General features: G+C 41.1%; 3 protein-coding genes across 4 annotated transcripts; 1 reads left to right on the top strand and 2 right to left on the bottom strand.

Annotated features, from left to right (window-relative positions):
- Window positions 1-484: 484 nt before the first annotated feature.
- On the bottom strand, window positions 485-16,814 carry LOC128265259 (carboxypeptidase D). Of its 2 annotated transcripts, none has more exons than XM_053001139.1 (9): window positions 15,880-16,814; window positions 8,258-8,493; window positions 7,709-8,188; window positions 7,533-7,633; window positions 5,367-5,484; window positions 3,432-4,758; window positions 3,137-3,360; window positions 1,862-3,069; window positions 485-1,781 (listed from the first exon to the last, which is right to left on the bottom strand). In XM_053001139.1, exons 1-9 carry the CDS (start codon window positions 16,327-16,329, stop codon window positions 1,612-1,614), a joined length of 4,314 nt encoding a protein of 1,437 aa, XP_052857099.1. In that variant the 5' UTR covers window positions 16,330-16,814; the 3' UTR covers window positions 485-1,611. The 2 variants fall into 2 exon arrangements, with proteins under 2 accessions (XP_052857099.1, XP_052857100.1); XM_053001140.1 differs by lacking the exon at window positions 15,880-16,814 and adding an exon at window positions 10,662-11,318.
- A 138-nt stretch (window positions 16,815-16,952) lies between these two features.
- On the bottom strand, window positions 16,953-18,952 carry LOC128265260 (uncharacterized). Its single transcript, XM_053001142.1, has 2 exons — window positions 18,725-18,952; window positions 16,953-17,935 (listed from the first exon to the last, which is right to left on the bottom strand). The coding sequence occupies exons 1-2, from the start codon at window positions 18,767-18,769 to the stop codon at window positions 17,600-17,602; spliced, it is 381 nt and encodes a 126-aa protein (XP_052857102.1). The 5' UTR covers window positions 18,770-18,952; the 3' UTR covers window positions 16,953-17,599.
- Window positions 18,953-20,631: 1,679 nt separating this feature from the next.
- LOC128265253 (probable methylmalonate-semialdehyde dehydrogenase [acylating], mitochondrial) lies at window positions 20,632-23,717 on the top strand. The gene is made up of 2 exons (XM_053001130.1): window positions 20,632-20,831; window positions 21,913-23,717. Exons 1-2 carry the CDS (start codon window positions 20,802-20,804, stop codon window positions 23,443-23,445), a joined length of 1,563 nt encoding a protein of 520 aa, XP_052857090.1. The 5' UTR covers window positions 20,632-20,801; the 3' UTR covers window positions 23,446-23,717.
- Window positions 23,718-23,922: the final 205 nt, after the last annotated feature.

Here is a 23,922-nt window from a genome sequence, read left to right as displayed (position 1 = left end):
AATGCCCAAACTCGACTTTTTGTTCTATTTTTTATAATTTGAATTTAATTTTTTGTTGGAGTTTAATTTGTATTACCGTTGAGTTTAGAGGTAAAACACTACATCAGTTTCATATAACATCAAATTAATACAAAGCGGAGTATTTTTTCACTGTGTATATTTGCACTGAGGAAACTTCCATGTGATTCATCTGATCAGGAAGCTTGAAGATGACCTCGTCCAATTTGAGTTTACACCTCCGCAGAACTGTTTTGAGTTCGTAGCTTTTTAGGTACATTATTATTTTATTCAGATAATTGCTTACATTGATATAATTGCCATATTTGTGGATATGTATACGATATATGTATATATAGTATGTATATTTATATAAGTAAATGCTGCACCTCGTGAAATATAACTTATTTCCTTCTTTTTCACTTTCATTTTCATTTTCTAAGTTTTTGTCTTTATGTGCTCTATAAAGTTAAAATCGTGCAGTACGTTTGTTTTTTTTTTGTTTTTTATCATTTTTGTAGTGTATATTTGTATTTTATAAAGTAGGCGTATCCAAAAAAATATTACATAGCTGTTAACTGGTTATGTTATGATTTGTTATTGTTTTATCATAGCTGTTTTTGAAAAATGTTTATTTGAAATCCAGATGGATTGATTTGCCAGATTTACATATGCATACAGAGGGTTCAAGTTTATGACGCTATATATAACAACGATATTGATTTACTTAAAGCCAACCAATTGCCCGGTAATAATTTGATTCAATTAAATAAGATTTGATAAATTATTAAGTACTAAGAATCAAAAATGTAAAGCTGCCCTTATTATATTTAATTGCAACATCCATTAATTACTAAGGCTTTTTGAGCAATTCAAAATTTGTGTAGACACTTGCCGGTAAAATATATAAGTTAAATGAAGTTTTCACATTAAGGATTTGTTTAATTTATTTCGATGTCCAAATCTTTAATCAAGTCATATATAACGAACTCAAACCACGATTTATGCATTTGGCTGGGAGTTTTTTGTAGTAAAGCATTGAAAGGGTCTTGAATGTACAACTACTTCGCAAGATTCTTGTCTTTCATCTTTCATCATAAATCTTTCATCATTCTTTTCACATATTTTGTTGTCTTGTGTTTTTTGCTAGAGTTGCAAGGCTCTCAGTCTTAAGTTAAGTTACGCTAACGCTTGGCTGGACAGATATACATACATGTTTATAATCGCTATTTAAACGGGCTATGAGGACATGGAAGAGAGATTCGCCGAGTGGGTTTGATTGGTTGGAGGTCCAAGGTTGGAGCACAACATTCTCTATTTAAAGCTGACAATTGTGATGCAGTATAGGTGCAAGATTCACTAACATTAAAGCGCAGGCGTAAATCGTATCATTGTACATCGAATAATTAAGTTACATTTAATGGGTATATATATTACACAAAAATTAAAAACAAAAAACAAAAAAAAAAAAGAGAGGGGGGTAGAGCAATGCCTTGCGTTGGTTTCTCTTAAAAACGTTTTGAATCACAGTTATGTTGTGTGTGGTTGTCGTGTAATTGCAGTGGATCTTGGATCAAATAAGTTGAGACGAGACAGTTGATCAGTAGATCAACTCTAGTGCCGGCGCTTGTTCCCGGGATTATGCAGCATCACTATCTCGTCACCACTGTCGTCGGCCACATCCAATTCCGGCTCCATATGCGGCCCATCGTCGTCCTCGTCGTCCGTGTGCAGGATGCGCTCGAGCTGCTCCTCGTCGAAGTACGGCTGTATGGTCATGCCGCCTGCGAAAAAAAATGTAAAGAGTTATTAGCAAGGCAGCTGGCAGCTGGAAAAGTATTCCTTCCCATTTGGCCCAACTCACGTTTAATGGGTGACCGGAAGAGCTCCGTCTCCCCATCGTCGCCCGCCTCATCGTCCTCCAGATCGAACTGCTCCTTGCCCTTTTGCGTGAGCAGCGAGAAGTTGTAGTACGGCTTGTTACCCCGGTGGCGTCGATAGAACCAAAACTGGGCGCACAGCACACAGACGACGACGCCCACAATGATCAGTATGCTGGCGAACAGGATGAACAGCAGGCGTGGCAGTCCGAAGACATGCTCGTTGATCTTCAGGTGAAAGACGACGTTCTCGGTGGCCAGGCCACCCTGGATCAAATGCATCTGCCGCGTGGCCTCCAGATGGCGCGGTGCCTCCACCTTGAGGACAACAGTGCCCAGTGGCACCGCCGATATATGATACTGTCCCAGGCTGTTGGTGAAGTTCCTCAGCTGCGTCTGCCCCACCACAGAGACCTTGGCATTCCGCACCGGATGATTGCTCTCGTCCAGCACCATGCCGGCAATGCTGGTGGTGCCCCCATTGGCCTTGCTCGCCAGCTCCACCACCTCGCCGCGAATCAGCGTGAACGGATGCAGCCGTATGGTGCCCAAGTCCGTGATCTGGCCATCTTGGATGTTCGCTTTGATCACCTGAGACTCGTAGTTGGGAGCGGTCACCTCCAGGCCGTAGAGACCATGGGGCAGCATCAACTGGAATCGCGCAGCGTTCTTCGTTACATTGATGATCCTCTGGTGCTCCAGCAGGCGGACAAAGGACTCCCTCAGCGGTTGTCCCTTGTCGTTCTGCACCAGGCCACTCACTCCGGTCCTCACCAGAGCCAAAAAGTTCTTGATCTTGTCGATGTTCTTGCGCCACACGGAGGCAATCTGCTTGTGGTGCGGCATGCGGCAGCAGGAGATGCCCAGGGTGAAGACGGGCAGGTCGTACATGCGGTACATCAGGTTGGTCAGTCGTTCCGTGGTCTCACGGTGCGCCTGCCTCGTGGCGGATGCAGGGCACTGAAGCGGCGAGTAGTTGAACTCGGTGCGCTGCATTCCATGGGCAAACTTCTCCAGCACCGAGTCGCCCCTGGGATAGCTCAGCTCGGAGCTACCGGCTCCAAAGGTGAGCATCAAGTCAAAGTGTTCGCTACGCAGGAACTGCAGGAACATGTCCTTGGCCTGATCTGTCTCTGGATTAAGGATGCGCTCGGCCAGCTCATCGCCCAGCACCGGATCGCAAATGGAGGAGCTATTGTGGGTTATATGGCTATAAGGTTATAACGATCCCTATGGCTTTAGGTTTGGTGTTAACTCACTTGACGTTGTACATGCCAAAGACATCCTGGAACTTGTTGGTCTGCGGCAGGAAGTAGATCACGCTGTGCTTCAGCAGATCGACCACAGAGGCATCCTGCAGCTTGAAACCCTCGACCAGGTGACGCACCAGGTTCAGCACAATTTCCCTGCCCAGCGGAGCAGCTGTGTCGTACAGGGAACTCACCACCAACAGCTTGTACTTGTGCTCCTCGGGTTCACCAATCTGTAAGTGGTTACAAATCATTTGGCTAAGAGATTACTAGTTCTTGAAACAAAACTGCATTTCACACCCACGTCAGAGGTCATCTTGAGGTAGTTGAAGTATGTGCTAAACTCATTGTCCGCATAGCCAAAGCTGGCAATCTGTCCATTTTGGTTCTCCAGCTCCGCCAGACGTGCACGAATCTCCGGATTGGTGTGATACCGCGTGTTCACAACGTTCTCGATTATCCGAAAGTCGTTCGCCGAGGCCCAGTGCTGCGGATCATCGGGCATGAGGGTGACATCCATGCGCATCGCGAAGGGCTCGCTATCGGGCACCTCCACTTCCACCCGCAGCGGGGCATAGTTGTCGCCCAGAACGGTGAGATTGTGTCGACCGGGCAGCGCCAGTTTCCAATAGTCGCCAAAGGTTTGGCTGTAGCTCGAGTGATTGGCACCGTCCAACCGGACGACGGCTCCAGCGATCGGAGTGCCAATGGTGCTGTGCACAAACCCATGGATGCCATGATGCACCTGCTCGATAAACTGGAGCAGTGCCTCCCGATGATCCTGCCAGTAGCGTGGCAGTTCCGCGGCCATCGGGAACTTATCGCAGCCCATCTCGATGGTTAGCTCCAGGCATCGGGCCCTCACATAGTTCCAGTCCTGCATTCCCCCCGTGACGCTGTACCACTGGGCCCCGTTGGTGATGCCATCGGCGAAGAACTCGTTGCGGAAGAGCTCACACGGCTGGCCCAAATGCATGGTGGGGTGTGCCTTGGCATAGATCCCGGCCAGATGTCGGAACAGCGCATTGTCCTCCGTGGGATTGGCCTTGCGTCCATTGATACTGGAGTTCCTTAGCCGCATATACGGATCGTTGAAGTCGTTCTCGTTATCGTCGTACGGATAGTTGGCCACCAGGGAGCCACCGTGGAGGTTGGCGGACAGAACGAATGGCAGCGACAGGGTCCAGTTCATCAGTGCGGCCACCTCGGGCTCCGTAACCTTGTTGTACCTATCCGTGCCATATTGATCCGGGAAATTCCTGTTCAAGTCAATGCCATGGGCATTCGTCCGACCCACCCCACCGGTTCGATCGCCCTCCACGGATATCTCATAGCCATCGGGATTCATGCTGTACAGGAAGTGCATCCGGGTGTCGTTGACCAATTTGGTTATCCTGTCATCGTTGCCATAGCGTTCCAGCATGTACTTGGTGAGGAGCAGGAGCAGCTCCTTGCCCACCACCTCGTTGCCGTGCATGTTGGCCACATATTTGAATTCCGGCACGCCCGGTACATGGGAGCCCGGGGTGGCAAAGATCTCCAGCACCCAGAGATCTCGGCCCTGGACACTCTTGCCAATGCTGTAGAGACGGGTGAGCGATGGATAGCTGGCGGAGATCTCCCTCAGGTAGCTGGAAAAGCACACAAATATAAAATTAAAAGGATTTTAGTTCGAAAATTAAATATATAACAAAGGCGGGCCAAATGAATGTCATTTTATTCGGATTTTGTATTCTTTTTTTGGTAATATAAATCGTTTGTAAAAAGGTATAGGTATAGTATGAGAATTAAATAATTTTGTATTAATTTCCGGTAATATAAGTCCTGCATAAACAGATATAACTATTTAGGTTCAATCTATTATATAGGTATGAGAATTTAAAATAATAAATTCAGTTAAACTGCAAATGTCTTACACCTTCAAAAAAATATTAAACAAGGTAATTTGTACCACTTTTCCTGTAACTTTGTACCTATTGATCAAGCGTATACAGTTTTGAATAAGAGAAATTCTTTTAAATACTATAAACTTTAAAGTATGTTGGCATGATTTGACAAAAAAAACATTTTAAACCAAATGTTTTCTACCTAAATATAATAAAATGCCTGGCATATGGTGATTTTCAATTAGAGTAGTGCGAATATATACAACGTATGTTGCTTTTCTTTGAACTTCCCATGTTTCCTGTTTCATATTACCAAGAAGGTGAACTATTTTAATGAGAGCTCAAATTCTTACCTCTCCATGGCCGTAAAGTTGTGGTGTTCGAACTTAGTGGGGGTCAGGAATCCATCGAACTGCTCCTTGCGCTTCTCTGGCGGCTCCGAGCGTTCCACCTTTACCTTCCGGAAGTTGCCTGCGTGGAGGGGAGAGCGGAAACGGAAACGGAAATGGGTGAGGAGGTTGTGTGTGTAATCATGCCAGTTTTTCAAAGGGGTGCCACATGCGGGTGCCTGGTGAAATCGGGATGAGGATTGGATGCAGTGCGTCTAAGATTCAGAGGCGGAGAAAGCTAGAATCAGCAGCAGGATCACAAGCACAAGCATATGCACAAATTTCGTTTGTTTATTTTGCTATAATTTCATAGTTCACATTTATTTGAGATAAAATCCAAGAAAAATGCCAAAGAAAATGCTTGACCCTTGTACGATTAAGTGCCATACATACATACATACATACATATATATATATATATATATATACATATATAAAACATATACATTTTAAAATCTAGAAATATAGTTTGACTTTTGGCACACACGCTTTTCATTGGTTGTGATTTTTAGGTACTTAGTGGAATATACAATTAAAGTTTCTTTATATTTGACTTGACATTTCTCGGACACGCCCCCAATTTTGATACGATCGTAAGGCAAAGGATATATACAAATATATGAGGCCAGCGAATGAAACTAAAGGAAAAAAAGAATAGGAGATCTTAGGATCAAAGGTAAAATAATAAAAACACAAAATAAGAAATTAAGAAAAAAACAGATAACTTAAAAAAAACAAACATCAAAAACTTTAAACTTATGGTAAAGTAATGATAAACAAATACTTTAAAAACCAATTGAAAAAAAATCCATATTCAAAAACATAACAAAATGCAATATGCGGTGAAAACTTAACAGTCTTGGGGTATTGCATGAATAGATGTGAAAATATTTAAAAAAATTCTAACAAAATCAAAAAACCAATAAAAATAATGAGCCATGGGTGAAAATAAAACGCAGTAAGCGAAAACATAATTTTATTCAACCCTAAGCTAAGGATTTGTTGTACCCCTTAATACTTTTAGGCCATTCCATCATTGTTCATTCGATTTCATCCAGGTCTTCGTCAACATCGTAAATACATATATTTTAAAAGCCAAACGTGGGAGCATGTGTGCTACATAAATAGTCAGATCGTAATTGATAATAATTTCGCTTTACTTTCAAAGGTTAGAAATGCTCAACAATCGTTTCTGATAGGATTGAACCATATGGTTTGCATACAATCTATATCGATAGTGATAATATATAGAGCAGTATATGTATATAGGGGATATATATGCGTGTGTTCATCATAGTTTTTTGCTCATCGTTGCTAAAATACTCCAAAATACTGGGGTGGGGGAGATAATGGGAAGGGAGATCAAGCAAACACCGCTTCGTTATTGTTTTTGTATCTTTTGTTCGTGCAGGTCATTCGATGACCTCAAGTGGGCTGATTTCTTTATAAGTTCCTAAGTACATTTCGCTTATTCGATTATTGTATTTTATTTCGTTATTTGGTTTGGTATTTGTTCGTGTTTTCTATCCGTTCTCTATGTACAAATCAAACATTTTTTCGCTAAGTGAGTGAGTGACAGAGACAGATAAAATGGGTTCGTGAGAGAGATAGCTAACATAAGGTGGCAGTAAAGCAGAAAAAAAAACGCTAAGAACTCAGGAGATTCCAAAGTGAAATTGAATGTGGATGCAACATAAATGTATACAAAAGAGATTAACGAAACATAAAGGTATACAAAAAATAGATCAAACATATATGTATATATATAAAACAGATTCGAGGGAAACCAAAACCGATACGCTCCCATAAGAAAGCCAAACATTTTATATTTCTAAGCTGCTCTCACGGGAAACGAATCTAGTTGTGGATGACAGGGGGTAAATGAACATGTCAATGGCATAAAGATCGGGATCGGGATCGGGATCGGGAAATGACGGAGGTAACAGATATAGTACAAGGAATGTGCGAAGTGAGCAGGAGGAGCAGGCCAACTAGGTGCAGGTCATGGCATGGCTATGTGTGTGTGTTTTCGTTTTCTAGCTGGCGACTAAAATATATATGCGCATATATATATGTATATCCGTTGCAGCCCTCTCTAGAAATAATAGGGACTGTATAAACTGCTAATACCATCAAAGTTCGTCTCGACGGGCGTCAGCTTGAAGTCCAGGCGCACGGCCTCCTGGTTATCGTTGGTCACCTCGACTTTCTGGGGGGCACTAGCCTGGTAACTGTATTTTGGGGGGGATATAAATACCACATTAGCAAGGCTTTAGGGCCACATAGAAATCGCACCAAAAACCCACCCAAAGGCGGCAGCATGCACGCTATAGATTCCCGGAGTCAACAGCCTCCAGTATTCGCCACGTTTCGAGGTGCGCACGGGTTTTTCCTCCAGTCCGGTTACATAGATATTGGCATCGGCAATTGGAAAATCACTGGCATCCTTAACCAGACCCTTGATCCCGATATGCGCCTGGCGCAGCAACTGCAGCAGCGATCCCTTGTTTCGCTGCCATTCTTGGGGCAAAGTGCTGGCCGCCGGATATTTGCAGCATGACAACTCGATGGTCAGTTCGAAACAGTTGCTAAACGCGTAGTTGAAGTCCTGCATTCCACCGGACAGCTCGTACCAGTTGGCTCCATTGGTGATACCGCCTGTGAAGCTATCGTTGCAGTTGTTTCCCCTGCTCATAATCGGATGGTTGTCCGAATAGGTGTGGGCCAACTGCTTGAAGACACGATCATCCGGGGTCAAACTCTCCTCGCAGCACTCGTTGTGGGCCCTGCGAAATGAGATAAAGAATTAGTTGTATTCTTAATTAGGGATATTCCGTTGAAATTGCAGAACTTACAAGGAGTTGTCGTATGGATAGCTGGTAACAACGGCTCCACCGTGGAAATTAGCAGAGAGCACAAAGGGTTTGCTAATGATCCAGTTGACCAGGGCCGCTGTTTCCGGTTGGCGGGATTGGGCGCGCAACTGGTGGACATGACTCTGTTCCAGGCGATCGGGGAAATCGCGATTCAAATCAATATTGGCGGCATTGCCCCGTCCCACATAATTGGGCAGCGATTCGCAGTTGCCCTCCTGCAATAAAAATAAATATTATTCAGAATATAAATTACAAACATTCCATATTTTTATATAAGGTAATTAATTGCCAGTATCAATATGATTAATATTTAATGTATTGGATTGTAATGTATTATCAGTTTCGAGTTTAAGAAGAATTTAAAATCTGAATTAGAATTTTGAGAAGATATTAATATTTCTGTATGTCCACTAATTGAAAAATTTTTGGAGAAAAAAGTTGGATTACAGATGTTCAAGAGCATTGTTATAATATAAACTTTTCATTATTTATATATTTATTTTCCAGATGATGGCAGTGGATGATGGAAATATCCATCTGTTTTAGGCCAAAGTTAAAAGTTTCTCTTTTGGTCTTTCACTCTGTTATGGGCTGATTGGCATGCAGGTCAGTCCTGACCGGAATTGACCATTTAGCATGGCAGTCAGGTGTCAAGCGAGTGATTACACCATAACAATCGCGGGGCAAGAAAGGGCCCCCGATCGATATTCGATAATAATATTGTGCAATGCAGCAGACAAAACAGAACGCATTGGTTTCCCCCTTTTTTCCTGGAAAGTCGGAACAGCAATTAATCAGTGAAAGCAATATCTATAGGCCATGGACAACAGAAAGTTTAAAACATTACAATAAATTCAGTTGGCTCAACAAAAGGAGATATTTCCCCTGCGAATAGAGTACAGACCATTGCATAATCAACAAATTACACCATTATAGGGCCAGCTTAAATGGAACATGTCATCATTATAGCCACAATGGTCACGCTACCGATCGGATGCTTACTTGGAAAACATAGAAAAGGCAAGTCGTGGGATAAAGCAACAAAAGAGCAAACGGTGCAAAAAATTCCCTCTCGACAAAGTGACGAATGAGTGCAATTGGATGCCAAGTAGTAAACCGAATGATCTTTGTTTAAAGCATTATCATTTTAATGAATCATGGGAATTTCGAAGATTGCTTACGCCAATAACTTAAATAAACTTTGTCAAAGTTTACTTTTCAAACTTGTATTATTCAATTTATACCTTTTTTTTGACTTTCGAGTTCCTAGAAATGTGGAAAAGACCACTTAAATATATGTACATATACAAACTATGCATAGAGTTGCTTGAAATTGGGTTATATATTAATCATAGATTATTTTCCGAGTGGTAATATGCACGTATTTGTTTGCATATTGCTTATCAATTGGAAATACCAGCAAATAGGATCGGCCAGATCGTATTAATCTGACCTTTTGGGGCTGTGACAACAACAAAGTCACATTGAGAGAGAGAGAGAGACTATAATAATTGTATGTGTTTACTCCACATTAGACACGATTCAAGAAGTTAATGATAAACAAACGAGCAGAGCCTAAGAAACCAGGTGTGTAAGTGGGCAATATGTCAACATTTTCAATGGGGGTGTGCAAGGGAAAGAGCGCCAGAGCTTGGCCAATTTACTTAAGAGTGCCAAGTTTTGGAAGAAACAAACAAGCTGTTATTTGCTATTTACACTGTATTGTGTTTATGATTCAGTGATTTGTGTTAACCGAAAATGTTTCCTACGCAAATGTTTTTTATACCTGCTAATGATAAAAATGTGTACCATTTTTATCAACACTAGGTTTCATAAAAATTTTTTAAGATAGCATTTTAAGGTAACGCCTTCTGGTTGTTCTTTGAGGTAAAAAAAAACACTTTTTCCTATAGCCTTTTTGAATAATGGCCTGATCGATTAGATATAGTATGTAACGAACAGTACGATGGTTCTATAAATCTACATCTGTTCTGCTGCAAGTATACTTTATGTGACGTCGATTGTATACTTATGGAAGTTTAACTGTTTGTTATTATATGTACTTCTTCAAGAAAATCCCTTGTCTTACGCCACTGCCTTCCAGACTCCTTGTGGACTCTGCTGCCCTCACACTCTATGTTTTCTACGAGTCAAAAGTTTCCAGTTTTCCTTCCGCAGCTCCCACTTTGGTCCTTGGTGTTCCCGAAAACCCAACTACTCTCTCCACTGTTCCCGAAAATACACAACAGAGCTCCCGCTCGCACTCCCCAGAAAACCACGTACAGTGTTCCCACCTCTCACTTATTGATTTTTCAAAGCCTGACAAAACAAAACATGCGCCCCAACAGGTGAACCCGAGATCTCCAGGCGATTAATTCTTTACCTGGGACAACGCATAACCATCTGGATTCATGGTGGGCATCAGATAGATGTCCGTGCTGTTGACCAGCTGGCCCAGTTCGATGACCCGTTCGTAGTTTCCGAGCAGATACTGGGCCAAATAGACAAGGAGCTGCCTGCCCACAGTCTCATCGCCGTGCATATTGGCAATGTATTTAACGGGTGGAGTCAGAAGATTCCTCGACCTGGTGTTCCTTGAGATTTGCAGGGCGAGCAGATTCCTGCCCTCCAACGAACGACCCAAGTAGTGAACTCTGGCCTGCTCCGGATAGGCCTTCTCTAGGCCGGCAAACAGATCCTCCAGCTGCTCCTGGCTGGTATAATGCGGGTCCTGCAGGAAGGACTCGTCCTCCTTGATGATATAGCCACTGCAGGTGGAAATGGCCAACAGCAGGGCGAAGAACAGGGCACCCAGAGCCATCATATTGTCGTGACTGGCAATCTTTTCGACTTCGAGATGGTGTTGTTTTTATCACTGGCGTGCGAATTGAGCGAGATACAGTTATTTTCTTCCAGCAGCTACTCCTCCGCTCTCGCTCGCTCGCTCGCTCGCTCTCTTTGTTAGTCCGTCGGGCGTCCGTTCGTCGTGGGTCGTCGTTGCAGCTCAGGCTCGAAAAATCAACTGTTTGAAAATTTGCTGCGTTGATTGGCCTTAAGCGCCCATTCGCCCGCCGCCTCTGCCGCTGCCGCTGCCACTGCCACAGTCGACGGCGCACAGTGGGGCGGGACAAACACCCCAAAAAAACCCATGACTAATTCTGACGCCGACTTTTCGATTTGATAAAACTAATTTAAAAAACACAATTCAAAAGCCTTATTTCTGAGTAACTAAATAGAGAACACTTCACAAAATAAATATTGGGAAACATTTAAATATTAGGCAACACGCATAAACCAAATAATATAATTAACTATTATTAAGCATCTTGTTGCTGTTTGGTAAGTCAAAAAGTTATAAATTTGCACACATATTGATCTAATAAATTCTAAAGAATTTTAATTTTTACAATTTACAATTTAATTTAATTTATTTGTTTTGGTATTCCGACGATATAAGACTAAGTCTTTTCAGAATCATCGGTTACTTTGTGATTGTTACATTACATTAAAACTTAAATACTTTGGGATTCGTACAATAAAAATTAAATACTAGAAGTACAATTACATTACATTACGTTACAATTTGGGATCTTTGACCCCACTGTGCTCCGTTCCAAGAGAGCAGCCCCAAAAGCCAAAAGAGAGGCGCTAATTGTAGGGAAATTACACGCCGGAGCGAACGTCAAAGCCATCTAAAACCCCCGGTGATGGAAAAGCTTTACTTCACCGTATTTTTTCGGGTGCCACGGATTAATAGTTTATAGTTTATTTAAGCGCTTTTAATTGTGTTATTATTACCGGAAGGGGGAGTTGCCAGACCCAAAAAGTGGGGCGCCTGCGCAAGTGTGGGTAGGAGACAGACAGAGAGAGCCACACAACGCACGTCAACAGGATATTTTTACACGAAAATCGATAACTCCACTCCCACGCCGTGACGTCACAGACAACCCATCCTGCGTGGGTTCAAAAGGCCTCACACACACAGAGCCACGTTTGTATATTTACGTGACAACGTGTTGGTGCTGTCTTATCGATAAACAAAATAAATTGGCACATTCACAATTGAGAGCGGCAAATCGCTATTATCAGAGAATACGGGCATATGGCCACTTTCAATTCCTCCCCTCCCACTTCCACCCGTCATTTCCATTGATTAACTGCGGGTGGCAATACAAAGACAAAAAGCTTAGCTACGATCTGCTTATTGGAAAGCTGTTCAATGGAAGAGAGGAGGCTAAGTGGAGGGAGTGGTGTTATATTGGAATGCACTTCCTTAAGGAACTGCGGTTTTTCAAAGTGGGGAGGTTGATACGAATTGTGTATACCCTATCATGTACCTTTATCATATGCATTTTGAAACCAAACATGAAAAAAGATAGTACTTCTTGTTTTAACATTATTTTTAATTATTTATTAATTAATGTTTCCCAAATTAAATAATATCTGCATAATATTAGGCAAGGTATTCCCTTAATTCTTGCACCCCATTAAAGAGCTCGCTCTGATAAAATTCAAATATAAATAATATGAGTTACACGTCTTTGGTAGACAACTGATTTTCAACGTGTCTGCATACCTAATTTATATAATCTGCATTATGTAACCGAGCGAACAGCTGTTGATTGGCAAGTGCACTCTGGCAAAAATAAAGACTGTGAAGGCGCGCGTGTGCAGCGGAAATTGGCAACTTTGTAGCGCTCTTAACTCTCGGTAGTAAAACCCCATCAACAACAACAAACCGGTTGCGAATAAAGTGTCTCAATTGCAGGAAAATAATGGGAATAAAGTGAACCGCGCGAACACGAACGTCATCGGGGGTTTACTTCTGTTGCTGTTATTGTTATTGTTATTGTTGTGACATCTAACCAGTTTCTTGTAAAGTAATTGCCATTTGCACCCGCTCAATGTGCCACCCCCCTGTAGTCAGAAATTTTGTGCTGCCGCTGTTGCAATTGCGAAATCATGACGTCAGCCGGTCGTTTTAGCGGACCGACAAACTATGTTTACTTTATCACCAGATTATTGGGGAGGCCATAAAACTGTCACCACGCACGCCCGCACATAGCAAAAACAGAAAAGATTTAGCACCACCATATTCTTGGATTAAACACAGTTCTTTTCTGAACCAAATAAGCCCATTTAAGATAGTGTATTAGAGGATAACAATTTAAATACATGTATCACTAAGCAAACAAAAAATAGTTATTAATTTAGTATGGAACCAAATCAATCATAAATAAATAAATTGAATTGTTAACTTATTTTCTTGATTTATTTTCTGCCAGTGCATGTCGCATTTAACGGCCTGTAAAGTTTGTTTACCAACATTTTAATCTAATCCAAGTAAAAAATTGTCCATTGAAGTGTTAAAAAGCGGAGGCGAAGAATGTCATTAATAATATTTGTTGACTTAACTAGGAATGGCTTTTGGAATGCAACTCAAACTCTTTATTTAAACAGCATTTTTATCTTGGTCGTTTCAGTCATTAATGCCCATGTGCATTATACATTTGTCATTTAGGAAAATAAAAAAACCAGGCAAAATCCACAAAGATCTCCGGCAATTAAAACGCTGATAAGGAATAATGCCCGTTTAATTGTTGCTATTTTTGCTCTGTTTTTGCTCCCTGAAATTACACTCGTTACCTTGCAAGTGTTTTAAGGTTGCCATTTGATTGAACTCGTATATCATAAGATAAATCTCAATAAAATGTTGCTGGGAAAAGGCGAGTTTATGGAAATTATAAAACTACATATCGCAAAAAAAAGCGTTCTCATTAATGTTAAATATACTATAATCAGGAGTATATATTTCGACGGAAAGACCATGGTGTGATCTTTAATGAAAAGATAAGGCAATACATTCCTGTTTAAAGAAATATGTATTATTACTTAATCTTAACGATTCTCGAAGTATAATCTAAATCGGGAAGTAAGGCAGGGCAATATCGTCGAACTAATTTTCTTGAAAACAATTTATATATTCATAAAAATGTTATGAATAATATGGCATAGTTTTTGGTGCCTTTATATATTTATTAAAGACAAACAAAATGTATATACGTTACTGAGAATTCACTCTTCTTAAATTTAAATATTTAATTATTTTCCAATGGATTTTCATAGTCATTCAATAAGAAAATAAATCTATTCAAAACCCACCACTTTAATCCATTGAAGAGCACTTGGGATCCATTCAACGAGTAACCATTTGAGGGGCACTCGAATGGCACTTTGCGAAGACATTGAGTGAGAAGATCTAATTATCTAGTACGGTCTGGAGAAATGCATTATTTCACCAAAGATTTGTCGAGTTTAGATGGCAATCACTACTGCTAATTGACTGATCATTCACTTTGGTTAACCACAAGCCAGAAAAAGTGGGTCAAAACATTCCGATCACACTTTCTGTGTTGATGGGGCATAAGATTTTGTTTTTCTGGAGATTGTAGATTGTATCCCCATCTCTATTTCGTTCTTCTCTTTTTCTCTGACAAAAGCTGAGCAGATCGAATAAGAGAATGGAGAGTAAAGGTGTCTATATAACACTGAGAAAAAAAGACATCTGTTTGGATTTTAACAGATTAAACAAAGATGATGACAAATCTACCATTTGTAATAGAAAGAAACACTTTGTAAACCAGTTTAATCGACACTTATGAACATATACATACATAAATGATAAAACTGTCTTATATTTATGTGATGGGTCCAACAATTTTACAACTTAAATAAAAAATATTTCAATGTAGATAAATAGAAGTTTCCCACAAAATGTTGAAACAAATTCAAATTGGCAAAGTTAAGGGCAGTTTGAAACGATCGAAAACTCAGAAATGTTATCAATTTGTTCTTTTTCATTAAAATGCATGGAACGAAAATTAAACATTTTTGTTTAGTACTTTATAATATTAAAATACCTTGTACCTTGTCTTATACACGTAAGGATGTTAAAACAAAAAAAATTAAATAATTATCAAGACCAGTTCCGAGAAAATTCCATGATTTTCTTAGAATGGTTGACAAAATCTTTTCAAATGTATTCAAACAAGAGTTTTTATACTTTCACCTTACCCTTTTATCCCGTGGATTTCTACGCGAAGCTAGTCTAAGTTTTAATGCTTTTTTAACGATCTAAGTATGTACATAAGTATGTGTATGTAAATAAGTCGGAACGGTTTTAATTTTATAATAACCGGACGTCTATATAGTCTGCCATCGTTCAAGATAACTTTCGACTTAACTTTGTTGGTTTTTGAATATATGCGCAAGTAACTCGAGATAAAAGTGTTTTTTACTAATTCAAAAACTTATAGAATCACAGAACTTTAAACATATAGCTGCCCTAGGAATTCTCAAACAAAAAAGTGTAGTAAAATCGACGTAATTTAATAATTGTATGAGTGTAAAACACAATCCATAAGTTATAGATGAAAGGGGATTGCAGTAGGGTGGGGCACCAAGCAGTCATTTACAATCACTTTTATTTGCGTCGCCAGCTGGTTTCCCCCTTTCTTTCGTTTCTTTCGTTTCCTTAGTTTCTTTCCGTCGATTCTTGATTACAGAGAAACCAGAGGGGAAAACAAAATCTAGTGACTCACCTGGGCTTTGGCAAATCCATCTGGATTGCAGGTGGGCAGGAAGTGGATCTCGGTTCGATTGAGCAGGTCCTGGACCTCCGTGTCGCCGTCGTAATGGGTGGCCAGATATTCGGCCATATAGAGGACCATCTGACGACCCACCGTTTCATCGCCGCGAATGTTGGCCACCAGCTTTACCATGGGTCTCAGGAGATCTCCATTCTTGGACTCACCAGTGGGTGCACTCAGGGCCAGGGCGTAAATAGGTCTATCCTCCAGGGATTTGCCTATCGTATAGGTCTGTGCCAAATCGGGATAATCCTTGGCCAGCTGAGTGAAGAGCTCTCCGATTTCGTGGTTCTTTAAATAGTGGGGATTCTCCAGGAAGTTATCCATTTCCTGGACCACCTGCACTTCGCTGTATTCCCCGGTTGCGCAGGCCAGAATCAGAACTAGACAAAAACCCCACATTTTAGGGGGTTCTTAGGTGTTTTCGGGGAGTTTTTTCCGGTTTTTTTGGACACGTTGGCAGGCGAAAATATAACAAAAACAAAAGGCGCAGGCGCGCCAGCTTTCACAGAAAATGGGTACTAAAAACCGGGGGCAATTTGGTTGGGAAAAATGCCTTAAAACCCACTTTCTTACACTTTCACAGGCTAAATATTCAATTTTTGCCACAAATGTTGACACGCACACACTCACACACCGCCAACGCTTACACCTACACGGGCACACACACGCGCGCACACAAGTGCCGCAGAATATTTCGCTTTCTTTTTATTGCACCGATTTTATCACAGATTTCTTTTTTCGATAGTCGACGAACCTTCTTTAAACAGCTGCAAAATCAAATTTCATTTGATCCGCAAAAATGGTAAATAAAAACACAATAATCACAAACTACTACGCGAACGCAACCGCGAACAGTGCACATCAACTTCGCAATCAGTATTGGAAACTGCCAGTGGGGTTTACGATCGGATAACGCTGCCAGATGGGTTTAAAAAGGGCTGCCAGAAGATTGGCAAGTTATCGATAGTTTACAAGTAATTGGCGGCAGATTTGAAATTAATTGTTATAAAATGCTCCGATTTACATAGTAAACAACTTTTCGGGCTTAACTAGTTTTTATTTTCTCTAAATGTGAACAAACAAATCTCCAAAAGTGAAACGAACACAAGAATAACCAATAACAGGTTGCCATTGTGTGTAGCTTAAATATGTAATGTTGCTTGGTATCATTATTTAAAACGTGTCGTATCAAAAACTAGCTCAAAATACGATTATGTTAAGGCAAATTTTGGAAAAGTGCATCAGACATTCCGGTTCGTCATAAAGTACGCTATTCATCCTACTCTAAAAGTCTGCTTTATATGTTTCTTACACTATGTTGTGTGTTAGAGTTCTTTTGTTATTTATACAAATGTTTAATAACAAATGTTTGATAACAAAAATGGTTTAAATATTCTCTGTCTTATTTTGTATCATTTAAACTCCGTTCACACAAAACACAGTGTGAAAAACACATTGGTGTGCTTACAATTGGGTGTTTCAAGTTTTGTTTTTTTTTAAGTGTATATATATAAAGTATAGGATCTGATTTCGAGTCTAAATGCTTGGTGTGTGTTTGCGATATATAGTTACACAGTTGATTGCTTCAGATTGGTGTCTATAGTCCCTACTTAACCGCCCATTTGACACAATTTCCCCTCCTTTCGCCTGGGAGGGCAATCAATAAGGTTCATGGATTATTCATATCCCCATGCCCCGTTAAGGGTTTTTCTGGCTTTTTGCGACCCTTCTGGGAGCTGGCTATCCGCTGTTTTAGTGTGTGAAATGTCTGCTGCATGCTGCGCATTTGGTAGCGTATGGAGCTGCTGACGTCACGCTGCAACTGCTGCACCTCGCGAATGTCCTTGCGCAGATTCTGGTACTCGTTGGTCACCTCGCTCATCGACTCGAGCAGCTCGAGGACCTCCATTTCGTCCATCTGCTCCATCGTCGTCTGTTCGAGGCTGCGCTCCACCTCATGGAGTTTGTGGGCCATCGTATAAAGCTGTGAACCGGCATTGGCCACCTTGAAACAGAGAGAAATGGTGTGTAACTTTAAGGATATTGCTCTCCAGAATTTGGGTATATAAATACCATTTCATTTGATTAATACTTAATTACACACAATAAATTTAAAGGATGTTACAAGCCATTGACTTTAAATTGTAATGCCTTTTTAAATAACGCTATATACTTTATTTGGACAGTATTTTCTATATGTTATTTTTAGTTTCCTAATATAAAAACTTAATAATTTGGACAGTTATTTATATTTGTTCTTCCTAGTTCCTTGTATTAAATGTTCTTTAAAAATATACCCATTTTTATTTTATAAAATCAAATAATTTGGAAATCAAAAACCTCTTTATAAGGCCTTAAAATTCCTAAAATATTCCCATTTTATAGGCATATTTCAAATACATATTTCTTAAAACTAGCTCTGTCTGTTGTTAGTTTTCAATTATAACATTTTTAAAATGGGTTTTATTTCTGTATATGGGCTCATGGTTAACTATGCTCTGTTTACCATATTAAATTATAACATATAGTGTTCGCTTTAGAATTTTGACACCAATATTGCGAATATCAATTTCAAGTACGCTACACGACGACATTTTAATCACATATAATAATGTAACATGGATTGTGGAAAGTCGCTGCCTATTTTTAGGGGCAAGCACAAAAAAAAAATTCTTTCTTTGTTACAATGGCCCCTTTGGAACGTAACAATTTCTCTCACTGCAATCCAAGGGCCTATTCCTGTGTACTGATAAGTGACTATTCATATAGTGCTGGTCGATTTACATAAACTCACAGATTTTTCCAGAGCGCTGATGTCCTGGTACCCCGTGGTCTCCATCTTTCCTAGAGCTCCTTGACTTTACCGTCCTGGCATGGCAGTGAGTAGTAAATCAACGTAGTAAACGCAGACTGCGCAAAATATCAAACTTATTTATCGTAGGCCAAGTTTAAGGCGCCTCGGCTGGAGCGCTGACACTCCACTCCAAGCTCTTAAAGCTCTCCAAGCAGAGTGAGCGAGTCCTGCGGGTCGTCCTGCTATTTATATGCTCCTGCACACATGTTGGCTTCCGCATCCGCGAGAGAGAGAGAGAGCGAGAGAGAGACAGTGCCGACATTTTTATAGCTACTTATAGCCACAGAAAATACAAACTTTAATATCTTGTATATCTGTAAAAATAAAAAAAACCACAATACTAAAAGCTAAAGTGGTTGAAAGATTTGTAATCACAACTAAAAAACTAATCACAAAATAAAAAACTTTATTTCGCTAAATTTGTTTTTAATGTAACTGAAAGGGGTGCCCCTTATGTTCTTAATCTTCGGATATTTTATAGCGATAGTATACAAAAGACAAAATTAAATAGTGCAGCCATTCTGTAAGCATTCGTAAAAGTAAAAAGAATACACTTTACTCTTTGAAAATGTTATAAAGCCATTGTTTTTGAAACTTTATTTCCCGCTTCAGCCATTTTTGTTGTGAATATGTTGGCATCACTACAGAAGTAGAAGAAAGGAGAGCACCAGCGTCCCATTGAAATTCAAAACAAACACGCTCCCCAAAAAGAGAAAGCCAGGCATTTGTGTGTGGTTCTTTGGATTCCGTTACACGGTGTGTAGGGAAAGTACTTTTAATTATGTTGACCAGGAAGCGGAAGTCCGAGTAAAACTTTGTTTGCGCCGGCGAAAAGCGAAATGAAAAAAGCTTAAACAAAAAAAAAACGACTGAAAGTGTTATTTCAATAGAACAAACGCCTAAAAGTAGGCAGCTCTATTTTCATTCACTATCTGATTCGCAAGCGTTTCGGCGTTTTTTAGCAAATTCAGCGGTTCGCCTTTGTTTACCGGTTTGCTCAGAAGGGATTTTTAAGGGCATTAAAGATATTCAATTAGGTAATCCTTATTATATCCTATGGTTAATTAATTTACCAACATTAAGTTAATACCAAAACTTTTAAATTTGGTTTGGTGTTAGATACACTTGCACACACGCCGGTTGACACGTGCCAAAGCACGTACCTATAGGTACACATATGTACATATGTATATACATTAATGGAAAAATACACAAAAATACCACTACATTGAATTTTGTATCTCCGCGGGTGTTTATAAATACCCAATAAAAGTTTAGTTTGCTTAGCACTGACAGTTTTATGCGCTTTCCAAACAGTAATTCATAAATAAACAATAATTATATAGGACTCGCAATAAAAGAAAGCAAAATAAACAAGAAAGTACAATTTACAATATAATACCCCAACAGCATGAATGAAAAATAAATTGTTTCTGAAATAACTACAGAATTAATAAGAATTTTGTTTTATTAATTTTATAAACGTATATTTTTTAAAACGAACACCAAATGGATTGTTGTGTACTATTTTTAAAAACATCAAATAATTTATATATGTATGCTTATATTTACATTACTTTTCTGGCTAGCCCATATGCCCTTCCAGCAAGAAATTAAATGGAAAGAAAAACACCGCAAAACAAACTCACGCACACACACACACGCACACAACGAGCCCCCAACGAATAGCAACAACAATAACAATAGGAGCACACCAAAACAACAGCTGCTGCGCCAGGTTCTTAAGGATGTGTATGTGTGAGTGTGGGGCTACGGCTATGGCCATTTGCTATCGTTAAGCACTTTTTGACGTGGTCTTCGCCTCCGTTCTCGTACCGCCCATCCAGTTTTTTGACTCGTATATCAACAATCACACCACCACACCACTATATAGTAGGAATAATACACAGGCCCCCACATTGGCATCGAAAGTCGGCGGCTGCGTTCAGTTCTAGTGGAACCACCGTTTGGAGAGCACGCGATCCCCGCCCCAAAGTCTCTGCTATATATCCCCAAGATGTCCCTAGTGCGTTTGATCGGTGCTGAGGTGAGTTTTTTTGGTCAATATAAAAGAATTCTGTGATTTGCGTAAGTGCATGCAAAAAGTGCATTAGCTATGCCCTTCTCTTTCTATTTGTGGATTAAAAATCACACTCTCACTTTACTCAATTAAATGGTCAAGTTCTACATATATATATATGTGTGTGTGTAAGTGGCCGTGAATTCATCAATTGACAAGCCACATGTAAAATGCATTTTATCCGCCCATCTCTCTCACACCTTACTCAATAAAATGGAAAAGTTTTACAAGTGTGGGTGAGAAATCGCCAATTGACAACAACACATGTTACGTAATGTTTCGCTACGAGCAGAAGAATAAGAAGAAGCAAAATTCAGAATAGATAAAGCGAAAACAAAAACAAATGTGGCAGGGGACTTAGCGGTTTAATGTTTGAACTGGCGTAAAACCTAATAAAACGCGATAAGCGAAATAATTCCACGCGAAGCGATCCATAAAAACGCATGTCGCCAGATGGACACTGATAACCGTGGGCGTGGCGCACCCCGCGTGTCCGCCTCTCGAGGGTTATCAACATCCAAAAAATAAAACACCTCAGACCACTAAAATCGAAATAATCGGAGCGTTGAGGTTAGGATTCCAGGCACTTGCACTTGCCAATTTGCATTGCAAATCAAAGTCAAGGGCAAGAAATTAAGCGCATTAGGGGGACTCAAGTGACTTTTTTTTCAGGACTAGTGACAAATAAAGATGATGTTACATTATATACTAAGACTATAACAAATTTTCCTCGCTGTAAATCATGGCAGATTTATTCAGTTTTAAGTCGACTAATTTATTGATTTATTATTTACATTTTTTAAAAGCAACCGATTTTTTTTAAGTCCACAAATAATTTAAATTAGTTTTGCGAATATTTTTTTTGCTTATAGAAGAAGTCAGTTCTAAGGCTGCATTTAGTAAATATAATTTAGTCAGCTAGTTTATGATTTTTTAAAAAATTTTAAAGTCTGTAATTACCAGGGAGAATTTATTCACTCACCCGGAAATCTAAAGAAGTATAAAACAAATAATCCTTGACCGATATGAACCTCTCTTTCGTCACCAGGCCCGCCATTTGGCCAAGAGGTCCTACTCCTCGGCCGCTCCCACCACCAAGCTGTTCATCGACGGCAAGTTCGTGGAGTCGAAGACGACCGAGTGGATCGATGTGCACGACCCGGCCACCAACCAGGTGGTTACCCGAGTGCCCAAGGCCACCCAGGCGGAGATGCAGACGGCTCTTGAATCGAACAAGAAGGCCTTCCGCTCGTGGAGCAACCAGTCGATCCTCACCCGCCAACAGGTGATGTTCAAGCTGCAGGCGCTGATCAAGGAGAACATGGGCGAGCTGGCCAAGAACATCACCAAGGAGCAGGGCAAGACTTTGGCCGATGCCGAGGGCGATGTGCTCCGTGGCCTCCAGGTGGTGGAACACTGCTGCAGCATCCCCTCGCTCCAAATGGGTGAGACGGTGGCGAACGTGGCCAGGGATATGGATACCTACTCACTGGTCATGCCATTGGGTGTGACCGCTGGAGTGGCTCCCTTCAACTTCCCAGCCATGATCCCGCTCTGGATGTTCCCGGTGGCCATTACCACGGGCAACACCATGCTGCTGAAGCCATCGGAACGTGTGCCCGGTGCCACCATGCTGCTGATGGAGCTCCTCAACGAGGCCGGCTGCCCGCCGGGTGTGGTCAATGTGATCCATGGCCAGCACGATGCTGTCAACTTCATCTGCGATGCTCCCGAGATCAAGGCCGTGTCCTTTGTGGGCTCCGATCAGGCTGGCAAGTACATTTACGAGCGGGCTGGCAAGAATGGCAAGCGGGTGCAGTCGAATATGGGCGCCAAGAACCATGGCATCATCCTGGGCGATGCCAACAAGGAGAACACGTTGAACCAGCTGGCAGGAGCCGCCTTCGGTGCTGCCGGTCAGCGATGCATGGCCTTGTCCACGGCTGTCTTTGTGGGCGATGCTCAGGCATGGATTCCCGATCTCGTCGATCGCGCCCAGAAGCTGAAGGTGAATGCCGGTCATGTGCCCGGAACGGATGTGGGACCCGTAATCAGTGCCGCCTCCCGCCAGCGCATCAACGACCTGATTGAATCCGGTGTCAAGGAGGGAGCCAAGCTCATCCTGGACGGCCGCAAGGTCAGTGTGCCCGGCTACGAGGATGGCTACTTTGTGGGACCCACCATCCTGAGCGATGTGACGCCCAGCATGAAATGCTACACCGAGGAGATCTTTGGCCCTGTGCTGGTCATCCTGAAGGCCGACAATTTGGACGATGCCATTGGTATTGTTAATGCCAATCCCTATGGAAACGGTACCGCCGTGTTCACCACCAATGGTGCCGCTGCCCGCAAGTTCGTCAATGAAATCGATGCCGGCCAGGTGGGCGTGAATGTTCCAATTCCCGTGCCCTTGCCCATGTTCTCCTTCACCGGAACTCGCGGCTCCTTCCGCGGTGACCATCACTTCTATGGCAAGCAGGGCATCAAGTTCTACACCCAGACCAAGACGGTGACCCAATTGTGGCGGGAGACGGATGTGACCCACACCCAGGCGGCCGTGGCCATGCCCACCATGAAGTAAGCGGACCTGGAGTAGATCGAAGGAGATTCTGGAGATTACCTGGAGCACAGCCCAGGTGACTCTTTGGCAGATCCGGACGAGATGTAGCTGTTCCACGTATTGAATTTCTGGATGCTTGCACACAGGACGTATTTAGAAGCTAGATACAAAGAAATTATTGCATTTATTTTTGTGCCTGTTTATTAGATTTAAGAAAATGTTTAGAGAAAACAAGAGAAGCTTGAAAAAACTGAAATGTAAAACATAAAAATAAAAATATCAAAAACGTAAAATTTGTTTTTTTTTTTTTAACTGACAAACTTTATTAATAAATAAAGAAAACCCTTTACTTTTAATAATTAGATTCTTTTTCATTTATAAACTACACGACAATGTTGCTGAACAAGTCGAATAAAATATACAATATAGCTTGTTAAAGCAACTAGTTTTCAAATTAATGAGTACAAAAAAACTATAATCGTTATATTTAGCCAATAA

This window comes from Drosophila gunungcola, unplaced genomic scaffold (genome assembly GCF_025200985.1).
Source record: "Drosophila gunungcola strain Sukarami unplaced genomic scaffold, Dgunungcola_SK_2 000105F, whole genome shotgun sequence".
In the NCBI taxonomy this organism is placed as follows: domain Eukaryota; kingdom Metazoa; phylum Arthropoda; class Insecta; order Diptera; family Drosophilidae; genus Drosophila; species Drosophila gunungcola.
This window is presented reverse-complemented; position numbering and strand designations above follow the sequence as displayed.